Source organism: Gavia stellata, chromosome 2 (assembly GCF_030936135.1).
Source record: "Gavia stellata isolate bGavSte3 chromosome 2, bGavSte3.hap2, whole genome shotgun sequence".
NCBI classification, from domain to species: Eukaryota; Metazoa; Chordata; class Aves; order Gaviiformes; family Gaviidae; genus Gavia; species Gavia stellata.
Window position 1 is genome coordinate 9,624,600 of NC_082595.1, and position 20,092 is coordinate 9,644,691.

At 39.0% G+C, this 20,092-nt stretch overlaps 1 protein-coding gene across 1 annotated transcript in view; it reads left to right on the forward strand.

Moving 5' to 3' along the window:
- The window catches only part of PTPN14 (protein tyrosine phosphatase non-receptor type 14), a 71,469-nt gene that overhangs the window by 31,093 nt on the left and 20,284 nt on the right, over nucleotides 1–20,092 (forward strand). Inside the window, exons 3-10 of the mRNA XM_009816074.2 lie at nucleotides 2,256–2,353; nucleotides 4,557–4,624; nucleotides 7,528–7,598; nucleotides 9,356–9,443; nucleotides 11,926–12,014; nucleotides 13,665–13,752; nucleotides 14,550–14,632; nucleotides 16,921–16,978. Coding sequence (XP_009814376.1) covers nucleotides 2,256–2,353; nucleotides 4,557–4,624; nucleotides 7,528–7,598; nucleotides 9,356–9,443; nucleotides 11,926–12,014; nucleotides 13,665–13,752; nucleotides 14,550–14,632; nucleotides 16,921–16,978 — 643 coding nt within the window. The remainder of the gene's footprint in view (nucleotides 1–2,255; nucleotides 2,354–4,556; nucleotides 4,625–7,527; nucleotides 7,599–9,355; nucleotides 9,444–11,925; nucleotides 12,015–13,664; nucleotides 13,753–14,549; nucleotides 14,633–16,920; nucleotides 16,979–20,092) is intronic.

Genomic DNA, 20,092 nt, shown 5'->3' on the forward strand with positions numbered 1-20,092 from the left:
AGGCTCAAGCTGAGAAGCCGTATGCTTTTATACTGCCTCTCTCAATCAAATTTCAAAATCCCCTGAAGTTTTAATCTTCATTAGGCTGTGTGAAAGCCAAATCTAAGCATTTTAAATGAGATTATATTTTTCTTGTTTGAAAATGTTTTTCTGCCTTTTGTAGGGGAGAGAGGGGAAGAGGAAGCCTAAAACCAGTAACCCTTAAGTTACCTTTTAAGTGCACGTAAAAATTGTGAACTCCAAAGGGAGCTTCTCAGACATGAAGAATATGGGCAGAGGCCTTCCCTGAGAGGGTTCCTCTGCCCTGCAGTGCTTGTAGCCTCTGAACACCCTGCTGCCTTGAGAGTACGGGTCTGGTCAGAGCATTGGTGCTGTCTAGTGGCAAGTTATTGCATCTCACATTGCTGACGGGAGAGTTACCTGAATCAAAACGTAAAATGCTGCATTTGATTAAGAGCCCTCTAAGCATGGCTTAGGTTATGCTGGTTTTGAAGCACGTAGGTATTTTCTAATGCCTCCACACAGAATTGAATGGTAATATTTTTGAGTATAGTTAAGGCAGTGCAGTCCCTGCAACATGGGTTACAGTGGTTCTTCTTTCCAAGAAGGAAAGGTTAATTGCGTTGGTACTGGGAACGTGACTTACACACACGTGTCTGAAATCATTAAAATAAGACCAGAACAATTTCTTTGCTATTCCCAAAGGTTCAAATGTAAGGTCAGATGTGGTGTGCCGGTTGCAGCCAAGTCTAGTTAGGAGTTTACTACCCCCAGTCTTTCTGACCGCTCTTTGCTGTCTGCCTTGCAGAGGCTGCAGTCTCTGAGACTGGCTAGCACGCTTGTGTACCATTTCTTTCTAACCTGGTTTATCTCAAGCAATTATTTTTTAAATCCATGACATTTTGAGGAGATGCCCTTTGTGTTAGGGGGGTGAGCAGGCATGCAGCTGAAGGGAGCAGTGACCTCCTAACCTGGTTCAGCTGCAGCCAGACCGGCATGTCTGGTCACAGCCTGAGAAACCCCTTTGTTGGTTCTTGGGGTTTCCTAACTTGGGTCAACCAGGTGCATCAGTTGCTATCAGCAGGTCTGGGGCTTGGGTGCATGAGGCTGAGGGCGCACATGGACTGTGGCTACGTTGGTACAGTACCTTTGGGCTTAGACCTGATAAGTTGTTGCATGTTGGGTGAGAAGGAATTGTGTTTCATTTCAGCTGGGACAGGTTACATATGTCTGTACCAAAAGTTTAAGCTGGTGGACGTGAGATCATTGTATCGCGGTAGCTCAACTGTATTTGATTACTGGTACATCAGTGGCTGATACGGTGTCCTTACAATTGTGGCTATAATTTCTTCAGCTGCCTGTCTTGTCCCTGCCTGGTTTTAATGCCCATGCCACACAGGTAGCTTGAGGGAACATGCACTGGTGCCTACAGAATAAAAAGTTGGGGCCTCTTAATGAAGCTGTCTCCATTGGACTTTAACCTGATATGCCAGAGGGACTGGTACATATCCCTGCTGCTTTGGCCAGCTCTACTGTGGGTCTGGTCCAGTTCAGTGGATGCGAGGGATGCACAGATGGGGACAGTAACTTGTTAAGCTTTTTGTGGAAAGCTTCTTGTTTGTCCTCATCTACTCTATTGCAAATGTAAGGTGAAACATGTGAGTTCTGTAGCTGTGGTTAAAACTAACATAGTTTGTCTTGTGTTTAGTTACTGTGGATCAGCAAGTGCATGATATTAGGAGCTGGTTTTGCTTGATTTGTGTGTCTAAGTCATCCCTACAGATGAGAGATGCCAATTTAAAAAACTTCTATATGGGCCATAGTCAAAGTTATGTCAGCAGGCCAAAGTATATTGCTAAAATTCTGTTTCTTCTATCAAAATGGTGACACTGGAGCAAAAACAATAGAAGAAATATGGAACAGCCTCTTTTTGTATTGGTGATTGCATGGTCTTCAGTAACCTCTACAAAATTTATGGAGGAGGTAATCCCAGCAGGTGTCTCTCTTCTACGTGGTCTAGGGAACACAAATTAGAACTTTTTATTTTCCTTTTCATCCACCTGGGAGTGTTGCACATGTAGGGATCGTATTGATTTGTTTTGGTAATGTGGAACTTCTGAAGCCAGGCACAGACTGCTGTTTAACTGCCTGACCTGTTTGTGGTGAGTTTTTCTTGCTTTCAGCAGTCGTTTTTGCTCTGTAGAAAATGTACAAACATATAGATGCTCTAATTTGTGCTCTTTTTTTGTTTGTAGATATCAGTATTACCTACAAGTGAAAAAGGATGTTCTTGATGGCCAATTACTTTCTTCATTGGAGCAGGGAATTCGACTAGCTGGTTTGGCAGTGCAAGGTAAGATGACATGACCTGATAGCCCTTTGCCAACGTTGGCTTTTTTGGTTTGTTCTGTATGTTGGCTGGGCACTAACTAAGGCCTTGTACAACTCCTACTCACAACAGCTGGGTTTTCTATTGATTTAAAAGTGCATAGGTGGACTGCCATTGATGAAACACTCACACCCTCAGGGAGGGAATGATGGACCACATCACAGTGCTCAACTTTCCTGTTTCTAAAATCCATGTTAGTGAATCTGAACAAAACTCCAGTTCTTCCAACCCCAACCATGGAGTACTTTGCAGTAATGAATTTGCTTCACGTTCTCTGATTTGAAATTCAATTACATCAAAGAGCATAGCAGCAGCTTTAATTTTGCCTTTAATTAAAAACTCGTTTGGCTGTATAGTGCTATCTGAAGTATGAAAGAACACATGACCATAATTGTTATGTGAGTTATAAATTAATAATAAACTACTACTTACAACGTGATTTTTATTCTGAACCTCCTAAGGACATCAATAAAAGTGGGATCACATAATGTATATGGGCAGAGGAGAAAGCCCTGTATTTGGAGAAAGTATGTTTCAGTCCATCCACGACTGACTAGGAGAACCTAAGGTTAGAGTTTCAGCAATCATGCTGTGGGCATGTCCTCTGATGAGAGGGAAGGGGGAAGTATATATATAAATAGCAAACATTGAAGATGCGATTCTTGAAAATTAAAGGTTCAAGGGAGAGTAATGCTAATATGATCTTACTTAGGGCAGTGGGAATTCTGTTTTAGTATCTTATTTCTTGGTTAAAAATGGAAAAAAATGTTTCCTGTCAAATCTTGAAATGTTTGATTAATAAAGGAAAATATATGTACAAGTTTCCATACTGAATCTTGCAATTTAAGTAAATGAAGTTTTTCCAGTGTGTGAGTTAGAGCTCAATATATACTGAATATGTTTCACTGGTCCTGTGTTTCTGGAGCTTTTTGCTAACTTTTAGAGTGAGTCAGTGTTTGTAGTCAGTTTGAAGTAATCACTTTTATTCTGAATTTTCTACATAATCTATTATATTTCAAAGACCATTGCATCAGAATGCTCCACCTGATGTTGTTCTCTTTATTCCTGACCTTGTATTACTCCCTTTGTCCTTTGCATGTGATGCAACTGAAGATATTTGAAATACTTATTTCTTTCAAACTCTTGTTTCATGTCCATTTTGATTTCTTTCTGTTTATGTTAAAACATAACTCTGAGGTGAAAACAAAATGAAACTGCATTTTTGGCATCCTGCGATACGTGAAATTGTCTAGAAGCTTTGAAAGAATGCTTAGCTAATATGATTTATGGTGGGAATTTCCAAGTTCTATAATATGAGGATCTTGTAGATGGTGTTTGATCCAGTTCAATTAATATAAAATAAAAACCTCTGGCAAGATACTCTTTTGATATAAACTGGTGTGTATTTAACAGATAGATAAATATAGGCTTTGAGGTTTTTTTTAATGTAGTTTAACCTTTAGGAAGCATTTTCAAAACTGCACAGTTTCAAGGACATTTAGACAAGAATCCTCAGCCCGACATATGAGAGAATGTGGGCATGGAGATGAGTACCTCTTAAAGAGATGTAGGAGGAGTAGAAAAGCAAGTAGAAAGGTGTGGGCCAGTCAGTTAAACTGACACAGTGCCTGTACTGTTACATTGGCTGCAGAAGGGTAAGACCTTTTTTCCCCCCCCACCTCAAACCATGCTGGTTGTTGACAATTTTTACTAGAATTGACTAGTGGATTTAAACTCCTAGGCTGTAAAATTAATTTTTTTTTTTTTTCTTTTGGTCTGGTCAGGGTTGGAAACATTGGAGAAGCAAAAGAGTGCATCATTTTTAAAGAGCCTGAGCAATCCCAGCCTTGTTAGATGGTGGTATTAGTTCATGAAGGCTACAGAAAAAGAAACTCTTGCGCTTCTGATGGTTAAGCGTTGCAAATGGTCATAATATTAGGGATCAAAAGAGAGAAATTACTTGTTGGCTGTTATTTGATCTCTAGTAATAACACAATTATTTTCAGACCTCCATGTTAAAAGCTAAAGTACAAGCAGAAATCTTTGTGCTGGGTTGTGGCTTCAGAGGGAACTCGCCCACTTGAAATTAAGCATCTGTGCAAAGGTTGAGTGTGGTCTTAACATGTGTGGAAAGTGCTAAAAAGAGTAACTGTGTTGTTTTTTCCAGCGGATTTTGGAGACTATAATCAGTTTGAATCTCATGACTTCCTCCGAGAATATGTCTTGTTCCCTATGGTGAGTTCCTTATCCCCCTCTTTTGTGGTCTTTTATGAATAATTTCTCCATGCTTCAGAGATGGCTTTGTTGATAACAGAGTAAAAGCACCAGCGCTGAACTATTAATAGTGGAAACAAACTTTGCTCCCCAAAACCTGCAATATACTTGATTATACCTGAATGAATATATGCTATGGAAATTCAGCCCTTTTTCAGTTCCTGTTAAGCCTACACTAGGAATAGGTGTAAACAAAAGAAATGTACTACTTTTGAATCAAAAAAGAATTTGTAGCTATTAAAAAAGGTGAATATTAGCAGTCTGCAGTATTAGTAACATGGCATAGCAAGGGGATATGAGGGCTGCTGATGTAGTAAATGTTGTGTCACTAGACAAATCATGCAGCCTTTCCTCAAGAGAATGTGAATTTACATCATCTGACTATTAGACTGAAGTGAAGCATGAATCAGGTATTCTCAAAATATTCTCCAGGGACTGTGCTGTAAATTTGTTTTAAATTTACATTGGAAACTAGCAAATAATTTGAATGCTGAGGGAAGTGTTTTAGGTCACTAATGATGTTAGAAACTCTGGTGACAAATGCCAAGCACTTGCAATCTGTGACGTTGAGCCTCTCTGGATTAGAGAGGAAAAAAAAAAGCCTGCTAAGGGTAAGGCTGGCTTTATCTTAGATGAACAAGTCCATCAGCACAAGTCTTGAGTGTAAGCTTCATAAAATGTAAAAGGTCTTGGAATTCTTTCTAACTAGAAAAAAAAAATTTGGAAGTAGGGTGGGGTTCCCATGCCCTGAGTGTAGCTGCCTAGCAGTTAAGGCATCTGGTTTCCCGCTGCAATTAGTGGAGCAGTAGAGGGAGAATGATTCATCTCACTGTAATTTGAAGGCTGGAGAAAGGCAATCCCAGAAGCATTTCATCCTATTTACCAGCGCTCTTTGTACAGGGACTGCAGCAGATAGTCCATTCTCAAGTCCAAAAAGGTGACAGCTGCACTGTGTCTTGAAGTGCAAGTGCAATTTTGAGCTGGTAGACAGAGTTCAATACCACCTGAAAAGAAAGTCAGCAGGAAGAGGGGGAATTAATAGATGTATAGAGATCTGAATATGCCTTGTATAGCTAGAGTTGATGGTTGGACTTGATGATCTTACAGGTCTTTTCCAACCTGAGAGATTCTGTGAGTGTGGCTTCAGTATTGACCTTTCACTAAGAAACTTCTGTTAGCCTGGCTAGTGGAGCAGGATTTCTTTGGTAGGCTGCCTTTATCTATTGACAAGTACTTGACGATCTTGTGTATAGTTGATGGGTTATGAAGTCATGTACGGTAGCCTAAGTGGGAAACAAGGTGGCTGCAAGTATAGACAGAGAAATGTGTCATCAAGCTGTCGCTTTTTCAAATACTGAACTTCTGCAAAGTTCTTTCAATATACTGATTTTATTTTTCTATTCAGAAAAAAATAAGGGGAGGGTTTAGGCCTCTAGATGAGCTTTCAGGTGGTTAATTTCTATGTGGTTCAGCAGTTTGCTCTTTGGGCCCATCTCCTAGAACCTCCATTTTTGAGGCAGACGCTTACATGGAACTGTTGTGGTCAGCTCTCTTCTGTTTTGCACATGCTCACTTTGTGGTATCTTGCCTTTCATCAACGCTACTATTGCTATATTTAACAAAGTCAGCAAAGTGTCAGCTTCCTACAGTCTTCAGAAGCCTACTCTTAAATCAACTGTTTCTCTAGACATTATTTTAACTACTTGTCTTTGCTTTTCTGGGGAGGAGTGGATAATGTAATAGTAAATATTTCACTGCAAGTTCAGTGACAGTTGCTAAGTGCTGCAGATATAAACTAGTCCTGAAGCAAGTGGGAGGATTTGAGTGAATCTTGGGCATAGAAAGAACCTCCAATGAGCATGTTGCTATAAATTCATTAGTGAAGTGAGCTGTGGATGAGGGAGGGGCAGCTACATTTGTACTGTTTGATCTTGTGAGGCTACATTGTGTGTCAAATGGCATTTCTTCAGCAGGGAAAAGAACAAAGTTATGTACGCAGTACACCCCACAGGTGTGTAGCTGTGCATAGGCATGTACCATGCCATTTTTCATTAGCACGCCACCACTTTCACATTTTTTTGTGGCAGAAGCAAATATCAGAGGGAGGGCCCCATTGAGCAAGAAACAGGCAGTATCTTTAAGTACATTACATGCAGCCTTGAGGCTTTTTAAAATAAAAATAAGAACTTTGAGGTTTCCTTTTTTTTGTGTTGAATTTATGAGCAGACTTCCTTTATAAACTTGCTTCCAATTATTTCAGAATTGTTTCTCCCAGATGTTATTAAATTTGCAGAAGATAAAAAATTTCTGCTCAGAAATGTGTTGCAAGCATAAAGTACATTTTATTACATATTTGAAGAGGTAGCAAAACTTTCAATCCCTTTTAACATGGTGAAGGGAGTACCAGTAGGACAGAAAATAACCATGACTTTGTTTTCCATGGTCTATGAATTATTTTGGGCTGTTTTAAAAGGTATATATTAATTTGTAGACTTCCGAGTGTTTTTAAAGACTTGTTTGGTCCTTATCCAGGAAAAGATCCCTTATCCGTGCTCTATACTCTGTTCTCTATTTTGGAACAATAAGCACCTTACCCCTATTTTTAACAGTATCCTTTCAGTCTCCCCCCCCCCAAAAAAAAAAAATATAAAAAACCCCAGATCCTCGTGTTCTCCTTGCACATTTTCAGCATCCTGTGCTCTGAATTTTCAATGCAGTAGGCGATAGGTTCTCTCTCTGTAACTACCTGGAAGAGCGTGAACAGGAAACAATCCTGAAACATCTGCCATTGTAATTCCTGTCTCACATTTTGTTGTCTCTCTCTTTGGATGACTAGTTTTTGACGCTACTTCATTTTATTACAGGATTGGACCCAGGATGAAGCTGTCTTGGAAGAGCTGACTCAAAAGGTTGCTCAGGAGCACCGAACTCACAGGTGAGCTTGACATGTTAAGATTTGGATTGGTTTTTTTATTGTCATCATCTTCCTAGGACTTCCCTTCCTCCCCATGCTTTTCGGGCAGGGGTAAATTAGCCTATCTTCATGTTACTATTACGCTACGTCTCGCTGGATTTTTAATCAGTCTGTTACAAAAGATTATCTGCCTCTTGTGAACACAAAATGGACGAGGAACTGAATCCCAAATAAATGAGCATTTGCACCATAAGGTTTAAAGAGCATGTGTAACACTACATGTGCTATGTAGTAGACTCTCTTCTCTTCTTGATTTCGTTGAAATCCCGATGGTGAAAGACCCTGTGACTTGATTGGAGGCGGTCTGAGGGTCTGTCTGAGGATTTTCTCTCATTCAAGAGAAAGGGCGATACGCACGCTCTCCATGTAAAGGAAATTAAAATAACAGGAGTTGGGTTTTAAGTTTAGTTGTGGAAAAGATACAATATACTGTTACTAGTTAATGAGCTAGGACCGTATGTATTAGTGCTTCAGTACAAATACCTTCTTTGTAAGCAGGCTGCTTTCGTGTCGTCTAGGTGTTTTGGTGGTGGAAGTATTCAAACCTCTAGTGCTGTTCTTAGAAAAATGGCATTGCCTATACGTCATTGGAAATAATCCTTTGTGTTATATTATGAACTTGCATTTAAAGATTTATTACATGAAATGCAATAGGAATATTATGTCAAGGGTGCAGCACTCCCCATTATATGACAGAAAATGGTGGTAAAGGAGCAAATACCAGTCTCTGAGTCTAAGGCCATTCTTAGTCTGAGTTTCAATGCACGCGTGGACCTTTGGTGCAAGCAAAGGGTTAGCTTCCAAGCTGGCCATGAACAGGCCTGGTTCTGTGGTTCTCTCTCTGCCACGGGCTGCTTGTGTGATCTTGGTTAACTCACAGACTTGAAAGGAAGGATTTCCCTTCCCTGCTGTGCTCTTTAGTGCTATTTCTGCAACACAGAGAACAAATACTTATCCTCACTTCAGCAGGTAGATCACATTCCACCTCCTTTCTCTCCCTCTTTCTCCAAAGTATTTGTCTGGTTCCTATATTTCTGTTTGTAAGCTGTGGTAAGAAGGAGCAAAGTGGAGAAACATTAATATTGGCCACCTTTTGGAGCAACCTGCAATCTATTCTGACCTGCTTTTGAGAACTGAAATCTGCCCGAATTCCTGAGCTGTGACAGCAGCATGTGTAGACACGTGTGTAAAAGTTTTCAGGTGGTTTGTTCTTTATTATGAAAGAGAATCTGCTCAACATTAGATTTAGCGTCTGTGTTTTTGAACAGCCAACATGAAAATGTAGGTATTCCCTTATAAGTAATTTTAAGCAACTTCAGTGGATTTGTATACTATTTATGCAAATTAGGACCCCTATGTCTCAAATTGGCCATCCAGAACTAGACACAACCTGATGCAATGGCCTGGTGTTTTAATAAAGCCTGGAAAATATTTGATGTGTGCAGAAAGAACTGACTAATATGATCAGTTCAGTTTGTTCCTCCTGTAATTTGAACTATGCTTTGTGTAATTTGAATTTAGCAACATTTAGTAATATTCCTCTGCTTGCTGATTATGATCCTAATGCTGAAAGTTAGTTTTGTGTTGTGAATTTCTAGGCAGCATCTCCAAAGTGTCTGTCTTCTAAAGTGGCTTGGGAATATCCCATTTTTTCCCTAGTATTTTTTGTGTGCATATAATATTGAACCATTTGCTGCCTTTTGTTACTCTAATTGCAGTGGCATTACAGCAGCAGAAGCTGAGCTAATGTACATCAATGAAGTGGAACGCCTTGATGGGTTTGGACAGGAAATTTTCCCTGTGAAGGTATGTTAGTGTATATTATAGAAGAACCTCTGAATCAAACAATGCAGGAGTCTGCAGCGACCTTTGGAATGTATGCAAGTCGTGTTTGTCCAAAAGGCAGGACTTGTTTCACTGTTCTGGAGGGTGAAATGACTGCTGGTAGTTTGAATGGACATTGCAGCCTGTGAGGGTATCTTAGGGCTGTAGTGTTACTTCTCTTCCACCAAAATCCTTTTCACAGAAGAGGTTGCGATGTGCTAGGGCCTGCTTACTTGGGAAGCAGAGATGCTCCTTGCTTTTCTATGAGTGCTGTCTGAGGGAGAGTGGCTGGGGCAAATGAACCTCAGCTCTGGTCGTCTTTAACAGGACAGGAAGATAAGACCCTTTTGTGTCTTTCTAAGTTGTTACTTACCAAGCATTAACTTTACCTTTCCTTACTTTCTTACATGTGCACACAGGTCCTCCACACGTTTAAAATTGAGGGGAAGTTTCAAGGTTTATTTTGCATTTGTAGTCACTTTCCCTTCACTGGAAGCACCTTTCTGCCATGGGCGGTCTACCTGGCCTTATGGAGCGTGTGCCACCACAATAAAGTTGTGCTGAGAAACTGAAAACTGCTGTTACAAACATGACCCATTGCTCTTAGCTAACCAGCCCAGCCATCATAAGTGGTAGACTGTTAGCAATTTTTCTGCTAGTTAAAGTTGACTTGGAATTTAAAACCAAAACAAACGAGCAAAACCCCACTCCAAACAAAAAGGCTTTCTGCTGAAGTCAAAATTGACCCTTTGGCCAATCTCAAAAATTGCCTGAAGGGGAGGATCTGAATGGCAAAAAACCCCTATCCAACAACAAAAATTATGGAATGTTTATTGCCAGTGAATGAAATCAATGTTTTCCTCAAATTAATTTGGATTAATGCTGCATGCTGCTGTAAAGGATTTCTGTGTTGGAATTGTCATTAGGTATTATTGCATGTCAGTAAGATAAGTATGAACAGTGGACTGGCTGTTCTGCAAAATTGCAGGAAGGTGTTACCCTTGTATCAAAGAGCAGCGTGCTGGCTTTGTAGGCAAATAGAATTGCATTCAAAGGGAAAAATGAAAGATTTCTCTTTTGTTCCTGTTAGAAAACGCTATTAGAAACGTGTTTTTCTTTCTACATAGATACTGGTGTATACACACACACACGTATATGTGTACAAATACATACATTTTTCCCATCTCTTTGCCTTCTAAAGCTGCCTCTGGGACAAGGCAGAAGAATGCGTAGTCCTCTAATCAGACGAAACTGAAGACTGTCAGGCGTAGAACCTTTGCTGACTTGTAGTACATGTGGAAGAACGCTGGTGTCTGCGGCGCTGAGAATCAACACATAGGCTGGGGCTTGAAAATTGGCATCCATCATTTGTTTGCGAAAGACCTAATACTCTTCCTAATAGTTAGAAACAGGTGCAGATACTCCATTGTTGCCTTCTGGGGATCAAGTACAGCAAGACCAAGAGAGCAGCTCTAATCTGACCTATTAAAATGCAGGGATGCCTGATGGTTTCTAGAATTTGCTCATGCGTAGTGCAATAACTTCTCTCACATCCTTTCTTGTAGCAGTTCTTTTTAACCACACTCTTTGTGTTAGCATGATTTTTATTTACCACTTTAAAGTGTGAATCAATTACTATATATGCAGCTGAGGGGAAGTTGTTTTTGTTGATAAATGTAGAAAAACCTCTTTGTCAACAGCATTAAGCTTTTGTAGCAAAAAAGAAAAAGCATTTTTAAGAAAACAACTGATTGCAAAATGGAACAGGAGCACATGGTTATCAAACAGGAGCCTGCAAGGAGACATGGGTAGGCACGAAAACAATAGAACTTCTGAAAAACTATTCAAGAACAATTCAAAAACAATTCAAGATATTATGTGGTGCATGCAGATGAATATTTAACACAATAATTGAAAAACAATGGAGGATGTATCTGTATAGAGATACAAGTACTTTCTAGAGTGACATGCTGTGAACTTCTACATGGAGTACTTAAAGGAGGAACCACGATGAGTATAGCTTTTGAGAGGGATTCCATCTCCAGGTGTGGCTTTCCGAAATCTCTACATGTTTCAACAGGTGACTGGAGAAATGCTGTGAATGTGGACTATTGCTTTTGGTAGTCATATGGGCTCTACATAGCTATAAACACAATGGTGGGGAATGTGGGGTATTATACAATGAATGCCAGTTTGTGGTATACATGTTGTTTGACAGAGGAGAACCTTGGACTATATTAGCCTTTCTCTGTTCTCACTAATCAACAGAATGAATCCAGTTAAGTGCTAACTACTTTGAAATAATGACAATCAGAGTCCTGGCAAGAAGAAAAATATAGATTAGTCAAGGGTTAGTCCTGCATTCATCCTGAAGAAGAGCTTCTGTTTGGTAGTTCAGCATGCATTCATACACATGTATTGGCCAGTTTCTTTATTAAACTAAATAGATATCCTCTCTCTGCAGGATAATCATGGAAATGACATACATCTCGGTATTTTCTTCATGGGAATCTTCATAAAAAACAGAATTGGAAGGACAACTGTGATTTATAGGTAAAAACTAGGGTCTGCTGTATTTAAAGTGAGTTTCTTTTCAGAGCTCTATGTGTGGGGTTTTTTCCTTACATATGTGACTTCAATAGTGCCAATCCTCTAACTAAGGAGTAGTCACCTTGCTGTTTTCAGGGTTGGCCTCTTGGCCTAAGAGATGTGATAAAGAATAATTTCTGATGTCTGTGAATGGGTTTGACGGCCAGAAAGACGTAGTTGTCTGTCATGTATCTTGTTCTACTTACAAGGCTTTGATCCCTTTTCTTTCCTTGCCTTTATGTCTGCTTCTTTGATGCTTCTGAATGCAAATCTCTTAAACCTCACGGTTGGCAGCCTAGGCACTCAACATTTCTGAAAATCTGGTTGCCATATTTAGGTGCCCCACTAAAAAAACCCTGAACTTTCTCATTCCATAATTTTGAAAATCCTGGCTGTGTCACTTGTTTGTTTGTTCTGCTGTTTATTTTGGTTGTTAAGAATCACTTAAGCCTTTCCATTAACTTTCTTTTGTGGGTTTTGTTACTACTTATAAAAGTTTGTTCTGTATGAAAATGTTGCTGGAAATCTCCATGATTCTAGGGAGGCTAGGGTTTCACTCATTCCTCTTTGCTACTGTTCTGGTGCGTATTTCTGTTACTGTCAGTGTTAACTTTGAAGTGGATTTTTACTAGTCCCTGTTATTAGAATGTGAACATCTGTGCAGCCAGAAAGTTGTGTTTTACGAGGAACACTATTTTATTAGCCAGTAGCTAAGGCTTGTATCAGACTTAAGCTGGAATGTTGGGGTTTTTTGCCTTAAAAGGGCTTTCAGTGGTCGTCTTCGAAAATGTTAGGGCTCCCTTTTCCACATAGCTGATGTTTTGCATATTTAATTTTGAGAAGAAATTAGATAATCCTTTAACTGTGCCAGGTGACAAAAGCAAGAAGTTTCTTTACATGTAGAAGTGATAGTTGGTGCTGGGATCCTTGCTCTTTGGAAATATGCACTTCGAGCATCCTGCCATGACATGAAGAGGAATGCATGCTGCAAACAGAACAAACAAGTCCTTTCCATCCACATGGATTGCATGCAATGTACGCAAATGTCTGTCAGCTATTTGTAAGAAGATTATAACTCTGATCTTGGGTAACCTGACAATTGCTTGAAAAAAAAGGATTGCAAACATAAAACCAGAGTATTAACATGGTATGCATAGCCTCCATAACCATGTTGTCAGCTTAACCTTCTTTGGGAAGAATTGGCACTGGAGGCAATTTGGAAACAGCGTTTGGAAAGGAGTGGCTCTATTAAAAAAAAAATAATTTAAAAATTCTATTACATGTGCCTAAAATCAATCAGTTCAAAAATGCCACAGTTCAGTATAATGTTTATCATTAATGTCTTTTCAATGTATCTTCTATTGTGAGTCTTCAAATTGGTGTTTTTAAAGAGAGCTTTTAACTCTCCTGCTTTGGGTTAAGAGCTGAATATTTATTTCTCCTTTAATCAGAGCATGACTTCCTTATTTTCCTCACCGTGTTTCTTCACCAAACAGCTACTGAAAAGCTTTCCCATAAAACGAGACTAATGTTGACTAAGGGATTCTTAATGTGTTTGTGAAATGTTTGAATGTATGTGTTGGCAAACTCTACTGCATTTTTTTTACTCTACAGGTGGAATGACATTGGGAATATAGCACATAACAAGTCTACGATTGTTCTAGAGTTGATCAACAAAGAAGAGAATGTGCTCTTTCACACAGTAAGAAAAAGATCTAATCAGTGTCATCAAGAAAGCTGCTCATATAAAAAATAAACCTTTAAAATTCCACTTTCCCAAAGGGACTTACTCACCATAAGCCCTCCCCCCTCAAAGTTCACATTTTACTTTATGCAGAGAGTAAAATTAACTTTGTTTAGCTACCGATATTTGTATTCTCTTCCAAGCATCCCAAAGTATACTATGCTGGGTAAGTCCGCAAAAAACCTGAAGTGCTTGTTGGATGAAACATCCACGGTACCACGCTATCTTTCGTGCTGGCATAAATGTAGCAGCATAAGCAGTTGTAGAAACGGCATAAGCTACCATGTGTGCACACACTGGAACTCAGAGGGCTGCAGTGCAGTTAAGCAATTGTAGAAACCGGGCATAAGCTACCATGTGTGCACACACTGGAACTCAGAGGGCTGCAGTGAAGCTCTGTGCTATTTAAAATCACTCCGCATCTCCCTGAACCAAGGCCAGTATAGAAACTTGGACCAGCAAGCTTGAGCCTTTTTTTTTTGTTGTTGTTGTTGTTGTTGTCCCTCCTCCCCTCCCACTGTGAGTTAGCAGTGAAGTGGCAGCATGTAAAGGCATGCCACTGTATTTCAGTAATTCAGTGCCTTGAATGCTCTCGAGGGCACTAGACATGTTCTTGGCAGCCAGATTCTGTACATGATGGACCTTACCAAGCGTTACTGCAATTGGATTTTTAAAACTCTTTGTTACTTCTTGTAAGAATAACAAAATGAATGATTATATATATTTTTTTTCCTATTTTTTTCTTGTGTTTAAAGGATGATCTTGAAAATGCCAAATATATTTCACGGCTGTTTGCAGCAAGACACAAGTTTTACAAACAGAATAAAATCTGCACAGAGTGAGTACTCTTTCTTCAAAGTTGTTTTCTGACACCCTGCTTTGGAATTGCTCTGAGTTTTGGCGTGCCTGGTTTTGTTTGTTTTTTTTCTAGTCACTTGTGTCAGTTACTCTTTTCCCCTTTCCCTTTTTTTCTTGTTTTGTTTTGTTTTAACCACCAGCAAGAACAGACAATTGAGAATGAAATTTTGTTCTGAGCCTTGTGAGGCTTGATGCTTCCCAAGCAGCCAAATATGACAGTGTCTCTTAAATTGAAGCCCTTGGTCTCTGCCGTTCATAACCCAGACTATTAGTATAAACTGGATTGAAAGATGACATGTTAACATGCCAAATTGTGAATTGCAATAGCATTTTGAAGATGCACTACCCATCTAGCAGCTAAGGTCAGTGGAAAACACAGGTTGTCCTTCTAATTTGGGCAGTATAATGTATCTGCTTCTGGGAACCTTAATCTGTGTAGCCATGCTAGCACGGAACAGCAGAGACTGTAAATCTGAACCCAAAGTCTCCTTTAGGCTCTACTTCGAGCACTTACTGAGGAACTGGCCTTGAGCTAGTCCTCTCACACAGGTGGATTCATCATAACTGAAGGAGGAATTCATGAGGCTTTAGTTATAAGTCAAAAGTCAGTTTATTAGCTGAGTATGTTTCGTTTATACCAGCACACAGCAATTTTAGTTTGAGATAAATTTTGCTTTGAGAAGTTTAAAGTTTTGAGAAGTTTTCATGATGTGCAGGGTTTGTATAGCAATGAGAACATGAATCCCTTGCAAAACTTATCAGCTTAGTTAGCTGGAAAGATATGAAGATGTTCATCTCTATCAACAGCTCTAGTTAGAGCTGGACATCCCATCTGTTTAGCTGGGTAATGCCATCTGTTGGAAAATAAAGCCAAAATGATGAAGGGTAGAAGCTCTGCCTTTCTAATATTACATATGCACACAATATATTAACATACAGTGAGTTAGAGTATTGGAGAGACCAATGAGGTGAACTGCATAGAGTGATCTTTTCACTTACAGAAAAGAGATGTTGATTAGATTTCAGATGGCATTTACAGTTCTTAGGAGGTGAGTGGAAGACCAGAAAAGACATTTTTTAGCAGCATATAATCCATTTCAGTAGTCCAATACTAAATTTAATTTTAATGGTTTCAGAGGAATTAGTTCAAAGGAAGCTTCTGATGTCTCCCCTGTGACAGTCAAGAAGGAAAATAAAATATCATAGTCTGTCATCTTGGAATATTTCCCCTTTGGAGCTGTATTTTGGGGTCAACAGAGAGGACTGTTCTATTACCATTCATAATCCAGACTGCAGAAGCAATAGCTTTTGATCATGTTTATTTCTAAACACTGAGCCATAAATATGTGGGAACCATGAACTGGGTGTATGTAGCAGCTTCATATACAACTTACAAATATTTGGACTAATAAAGATAGGGAACGTCATGAGGTGACTGAGTGAAATAACTGGAATTTAAATGTATTTTTGCCATTAGAACAGCTCTCATTCTTACCACAGTCTCCTGTGGTATCAGCTTCTGTGTTAGAGCCACCGATATTGATGACAGCATATGCCAATCTGTGTTTTCTAGGCAAATAATTTTCCTGCCCTCTGTTAAAATGATAGTTGTTTGTTTTCCTGTGTGCATTTCCTCTAATCGCACATAACATCATTCACCAGATCAGAAACTGTAAGAGGACAAATTCCACCTTTCCTCTCTTCACGTAAGCACTATATTTCTGACTCCTTCAACTTGTTTCTTTCCCTTCCTCATTTTTTTTTTTTTTTCCTCCTACACTCCTTGTTCCTTCCACTTCACCCGGCTACTCTAACATTGTATGGGGCTCTGCTAGTATTATCTAACCAGTTGCTTTTTGTTTTCCCCTCCTGATCTGTGCGCATTGTTTAGGAGTGCTTGCTATGAATTTCATGAAATTGTCATTGTTTTAATGTTCACCTTAAGTCACCTGAGACTGTGCCTGTGTGCCATGTTCAGTTTTTATTGCTTAAGAGACTTTTTTGTTTGATTCATTTTTAAAGTAGAGTTTTTCTTTCTTGTGTTTCCAAGTAAACCAAATAGGATAATGAACAGAAGGCATGTATATTTTGGAACTGAAATACTTTCTGTATTTAGAAAAGGACCTGAATTATTTTCATTTATTCATATTGTTTTAAATCTCATTAATGAGCAATACTTACAGATTCTTCATCTCTTGTTTTTCCCATTCATTCTTGAATCAGACTTGCAATACTGTAGTTTCTAGTATTTCCCTTTTTCTTCCGTAGACAATCAAGTTCTCCTCCTCCTATCCGACGACGGCCCACTTGGAGTAGGTCATCCTTGGTATGTGTCACGGTGGGGTCTTTTAAGAATGTCTGTACCATTTCTGAAGGGATGGGGCATAGTGTAAGATGGAATACTTTCTAAATTTCAAATAAGCACATTAACTCATTTGTTGTAGGCAATATGATTGGAATGAGTTTCAAGGGTGTGGCTGCCTAGGTTGATTAATTTAACTGCATAATATCACCACTGAGTATCAAAAATTACAGTCTTCAAGGCGTTATATTTTCATTTGCCCTGCAGAAACTGAACATCTTTTCTACTAGATAGAGGTTATATTCAATATGTAAAGAAAATAATCCTCTAGAAAGAATTTGAAGTGTCTAGTGCTGTATATATCAAAACCTAGTCATTACATAATTTCACAGCTTCTCCTTTCGCCCTTCTTCCATTCCATACATTGTTTTTGTATAAAGTGTACTTACAATTTATCAATTTCTTGGATTAAGAGCCCATTTTCTGTGTGAAGCTACTGTGAGTTTAAGTAAAACTATTATAATCAGTACAGGATTGTGATTCAGAGTTTTTCTTAAACTGTATTTGTTTCCACTTAACTAATCTCCATAAATACTGTAAATCTGACAAAACTGGATAACTTTTTCCTGAAATCTTTACCGAAAACATCTGTGGGAATCTCTTTTCCCGGTCAGCTCTAAGGACACTTCTTTGGATCTAATTTTAACATCTAGTATGTCAGAATTTCTTACAGTAATTCAGAACCCCTTAAATAAGAGTCGCAATAGCACTGCTGGTCCCTTAGACAGAGGGCAATATTATCTGTATGCAGATTGCCAGTTTTCATTTTTGATATAGGTTATACCTGTTTTGTAGACCTTCCCAGAGTGGTAACTCCGTTATCCTGTTGCTGTGATATGGAAAGCTAATGTGGGCAGGAGTATTTTATTGACATATCCCCATGGTGTGGTTACAGATTGTGAAAATGTTCCAAAATTAAGCTTAAGCAGTTACTGATGGTAGGATAGCTTTATCTTTGCAGATTTCAGCACAGGCTGTTTTTCTATGTGGGTATATATGGTCCATTAGATCTACAAGTTACAGTCTGTGTTTTCCAGCCATTGGCAGGAAAGCTGTTGTAGCTGGCTCCGGATTTCTTTCTCCTTTCATTCTTAGCATGTTTCTAAGGTGTCACAATGCAATACGCAGGCTGTGTATTACGTCTTCTGAGGTGTATTTTCACCTCATTTGGTATCTGCTAGTTTGGTCCCTGGCGATGACTATGAAAAACTGAAGGTGAAGAAATGAAATGTGCTTTGCATTCTTATGCTATGGCCTCAGATATATCACAAGGGGAAAAAAAGAGAGCTGCTTTCTATGTGAGATACAAAAAAATGGAAATCCACTTTTTCAAAGGAAAAACAAATCCTGCTGCCTCTTTGTGTTTTGAACATAAGCATGGAACAAGTTTAAAAAAAACCCAAAGTCTCAGGATGATCAAGAGGAGGAATGTGTGCTCATCAATTAAAAAGAGAACTGGGCTGCTAACCATTCACATTGAACTTTCAACTGCTTTTTTCATAATTGTTTTGTTAACTTGTTGGAACAGTTCTCTTTGGGAAGAAAAAAAAAAATCTCTCCTGACTGTTGTCTGTACATACCTTTATACACCTACCTATTCATTTGTCTTGTACAGTCATAAATCAGTAGGCATAAATGGGAAGTGAAGTGGGATCTTTGGGGTGAGGCTCTGCCACTTCACTGAGGATCATGTTCATTACTTTCAGATTAAGACCCTTTATACTGTTTTGGCATCATGGTGAACCTGTGTTTTGTTAATTATTACTTTAAAGCCATTTTATGTTGTTTCTTTTTCCTGTCAGGCCACCCAATTATGCTGGTTTTCCAGCAAAACCTCCTCAGTGTAGGAGATCTTAATATGAAGATATGTTTAATTAGCTGATTTAAAAAAAAAAAAATAAATCCAAGTGATCCTTAAGTTGGATATTGACATTCTGCAGACCTCAAGCTTCTCTTGTTTCATCAGAAGAGGCAGATGGGCTTTCAAAAAAACCCAAAGCAACCAAACAAAAAAACCCACAACAGAATAATCCCTAATTTCTTGCAGGCACCTTCCATAACGTCTATCGCAAAGAAAACTGTCTGCTCTAGATCTATACATTCCCAATAGAAGTAACTTCTTCTTTGCACTTTTTCACTGCCCCCCATTTGTTAGGCTTTCCAACATCTCGGTTTGTTCCGGGCTAAGGTCCGCTACTCGGGTTGTCAGCAGCAGGCTCCTTTGCCCAGATTGTTCAGTGAGAGTAGGGTTTTATACCCTTGGAAATAATTGTTGTAGCAGAAATATTTCCTGTCATCTTCCAGCTCTGGCTTAACACAGCCATTTTATACACAAGTATTCATATGTGTGCTTAGTTTCTTTGATTCTCATTCCTTCTCCCCATTTACATAGACAATGTAGATTTAACCCCTTCCCCACTCCCTATTCAGTAGCTAACTTGCATGGTGCTCATTTTATGCATGTGCATGCAAAGGTAAATTATTTGGTGTTTCTTTTTTGCCTTCGGCATCCACAGTATTCCTTAATAGTTTGAACTACTTGAATCAGCCTAGATGAAAAGCCCTTATTCTACTGTTAAGGAAGACATATTCAGGAGACAAGAGTGTCTTCCTTCTCTTTCTGCTTACTTCATATATCAAAGTATGTTTTCATAAACTTTTCTCAGCGACACCAGATAGGACATTACAGTGCAGGTGGTGAAATGTGATTGCAAAACACATCGGTTTACCAGTGGACAAAGCTGGTGAATACAATGGCAGCTGCAATTTATTTCGCTGTAAATGATCCTGCTGATTTAATGCTGAATTGCCCCCTGTGATACTTGTGTTAAAAAGCTTGTTGCAGTGCAGATTGTTGGAGGAGGGCTCCAATTCATTATCTAGGGGATCCGATATTCATGTAATTTGCAGAGTTATTTTAAGTCCATATGTGCTCCTATTGCTTGTATAAGAGTGTTCTGGGTCCTTGAATTTGTTCCATCTCATGCTTTTGTCCTAATTAGGTGTGTGTTTTCTTTTGTTTTAATTCTTCAAGGGCAAGGGCTTTTAATAAACTTTTGAAAAGTTCTAAGTGAGCTG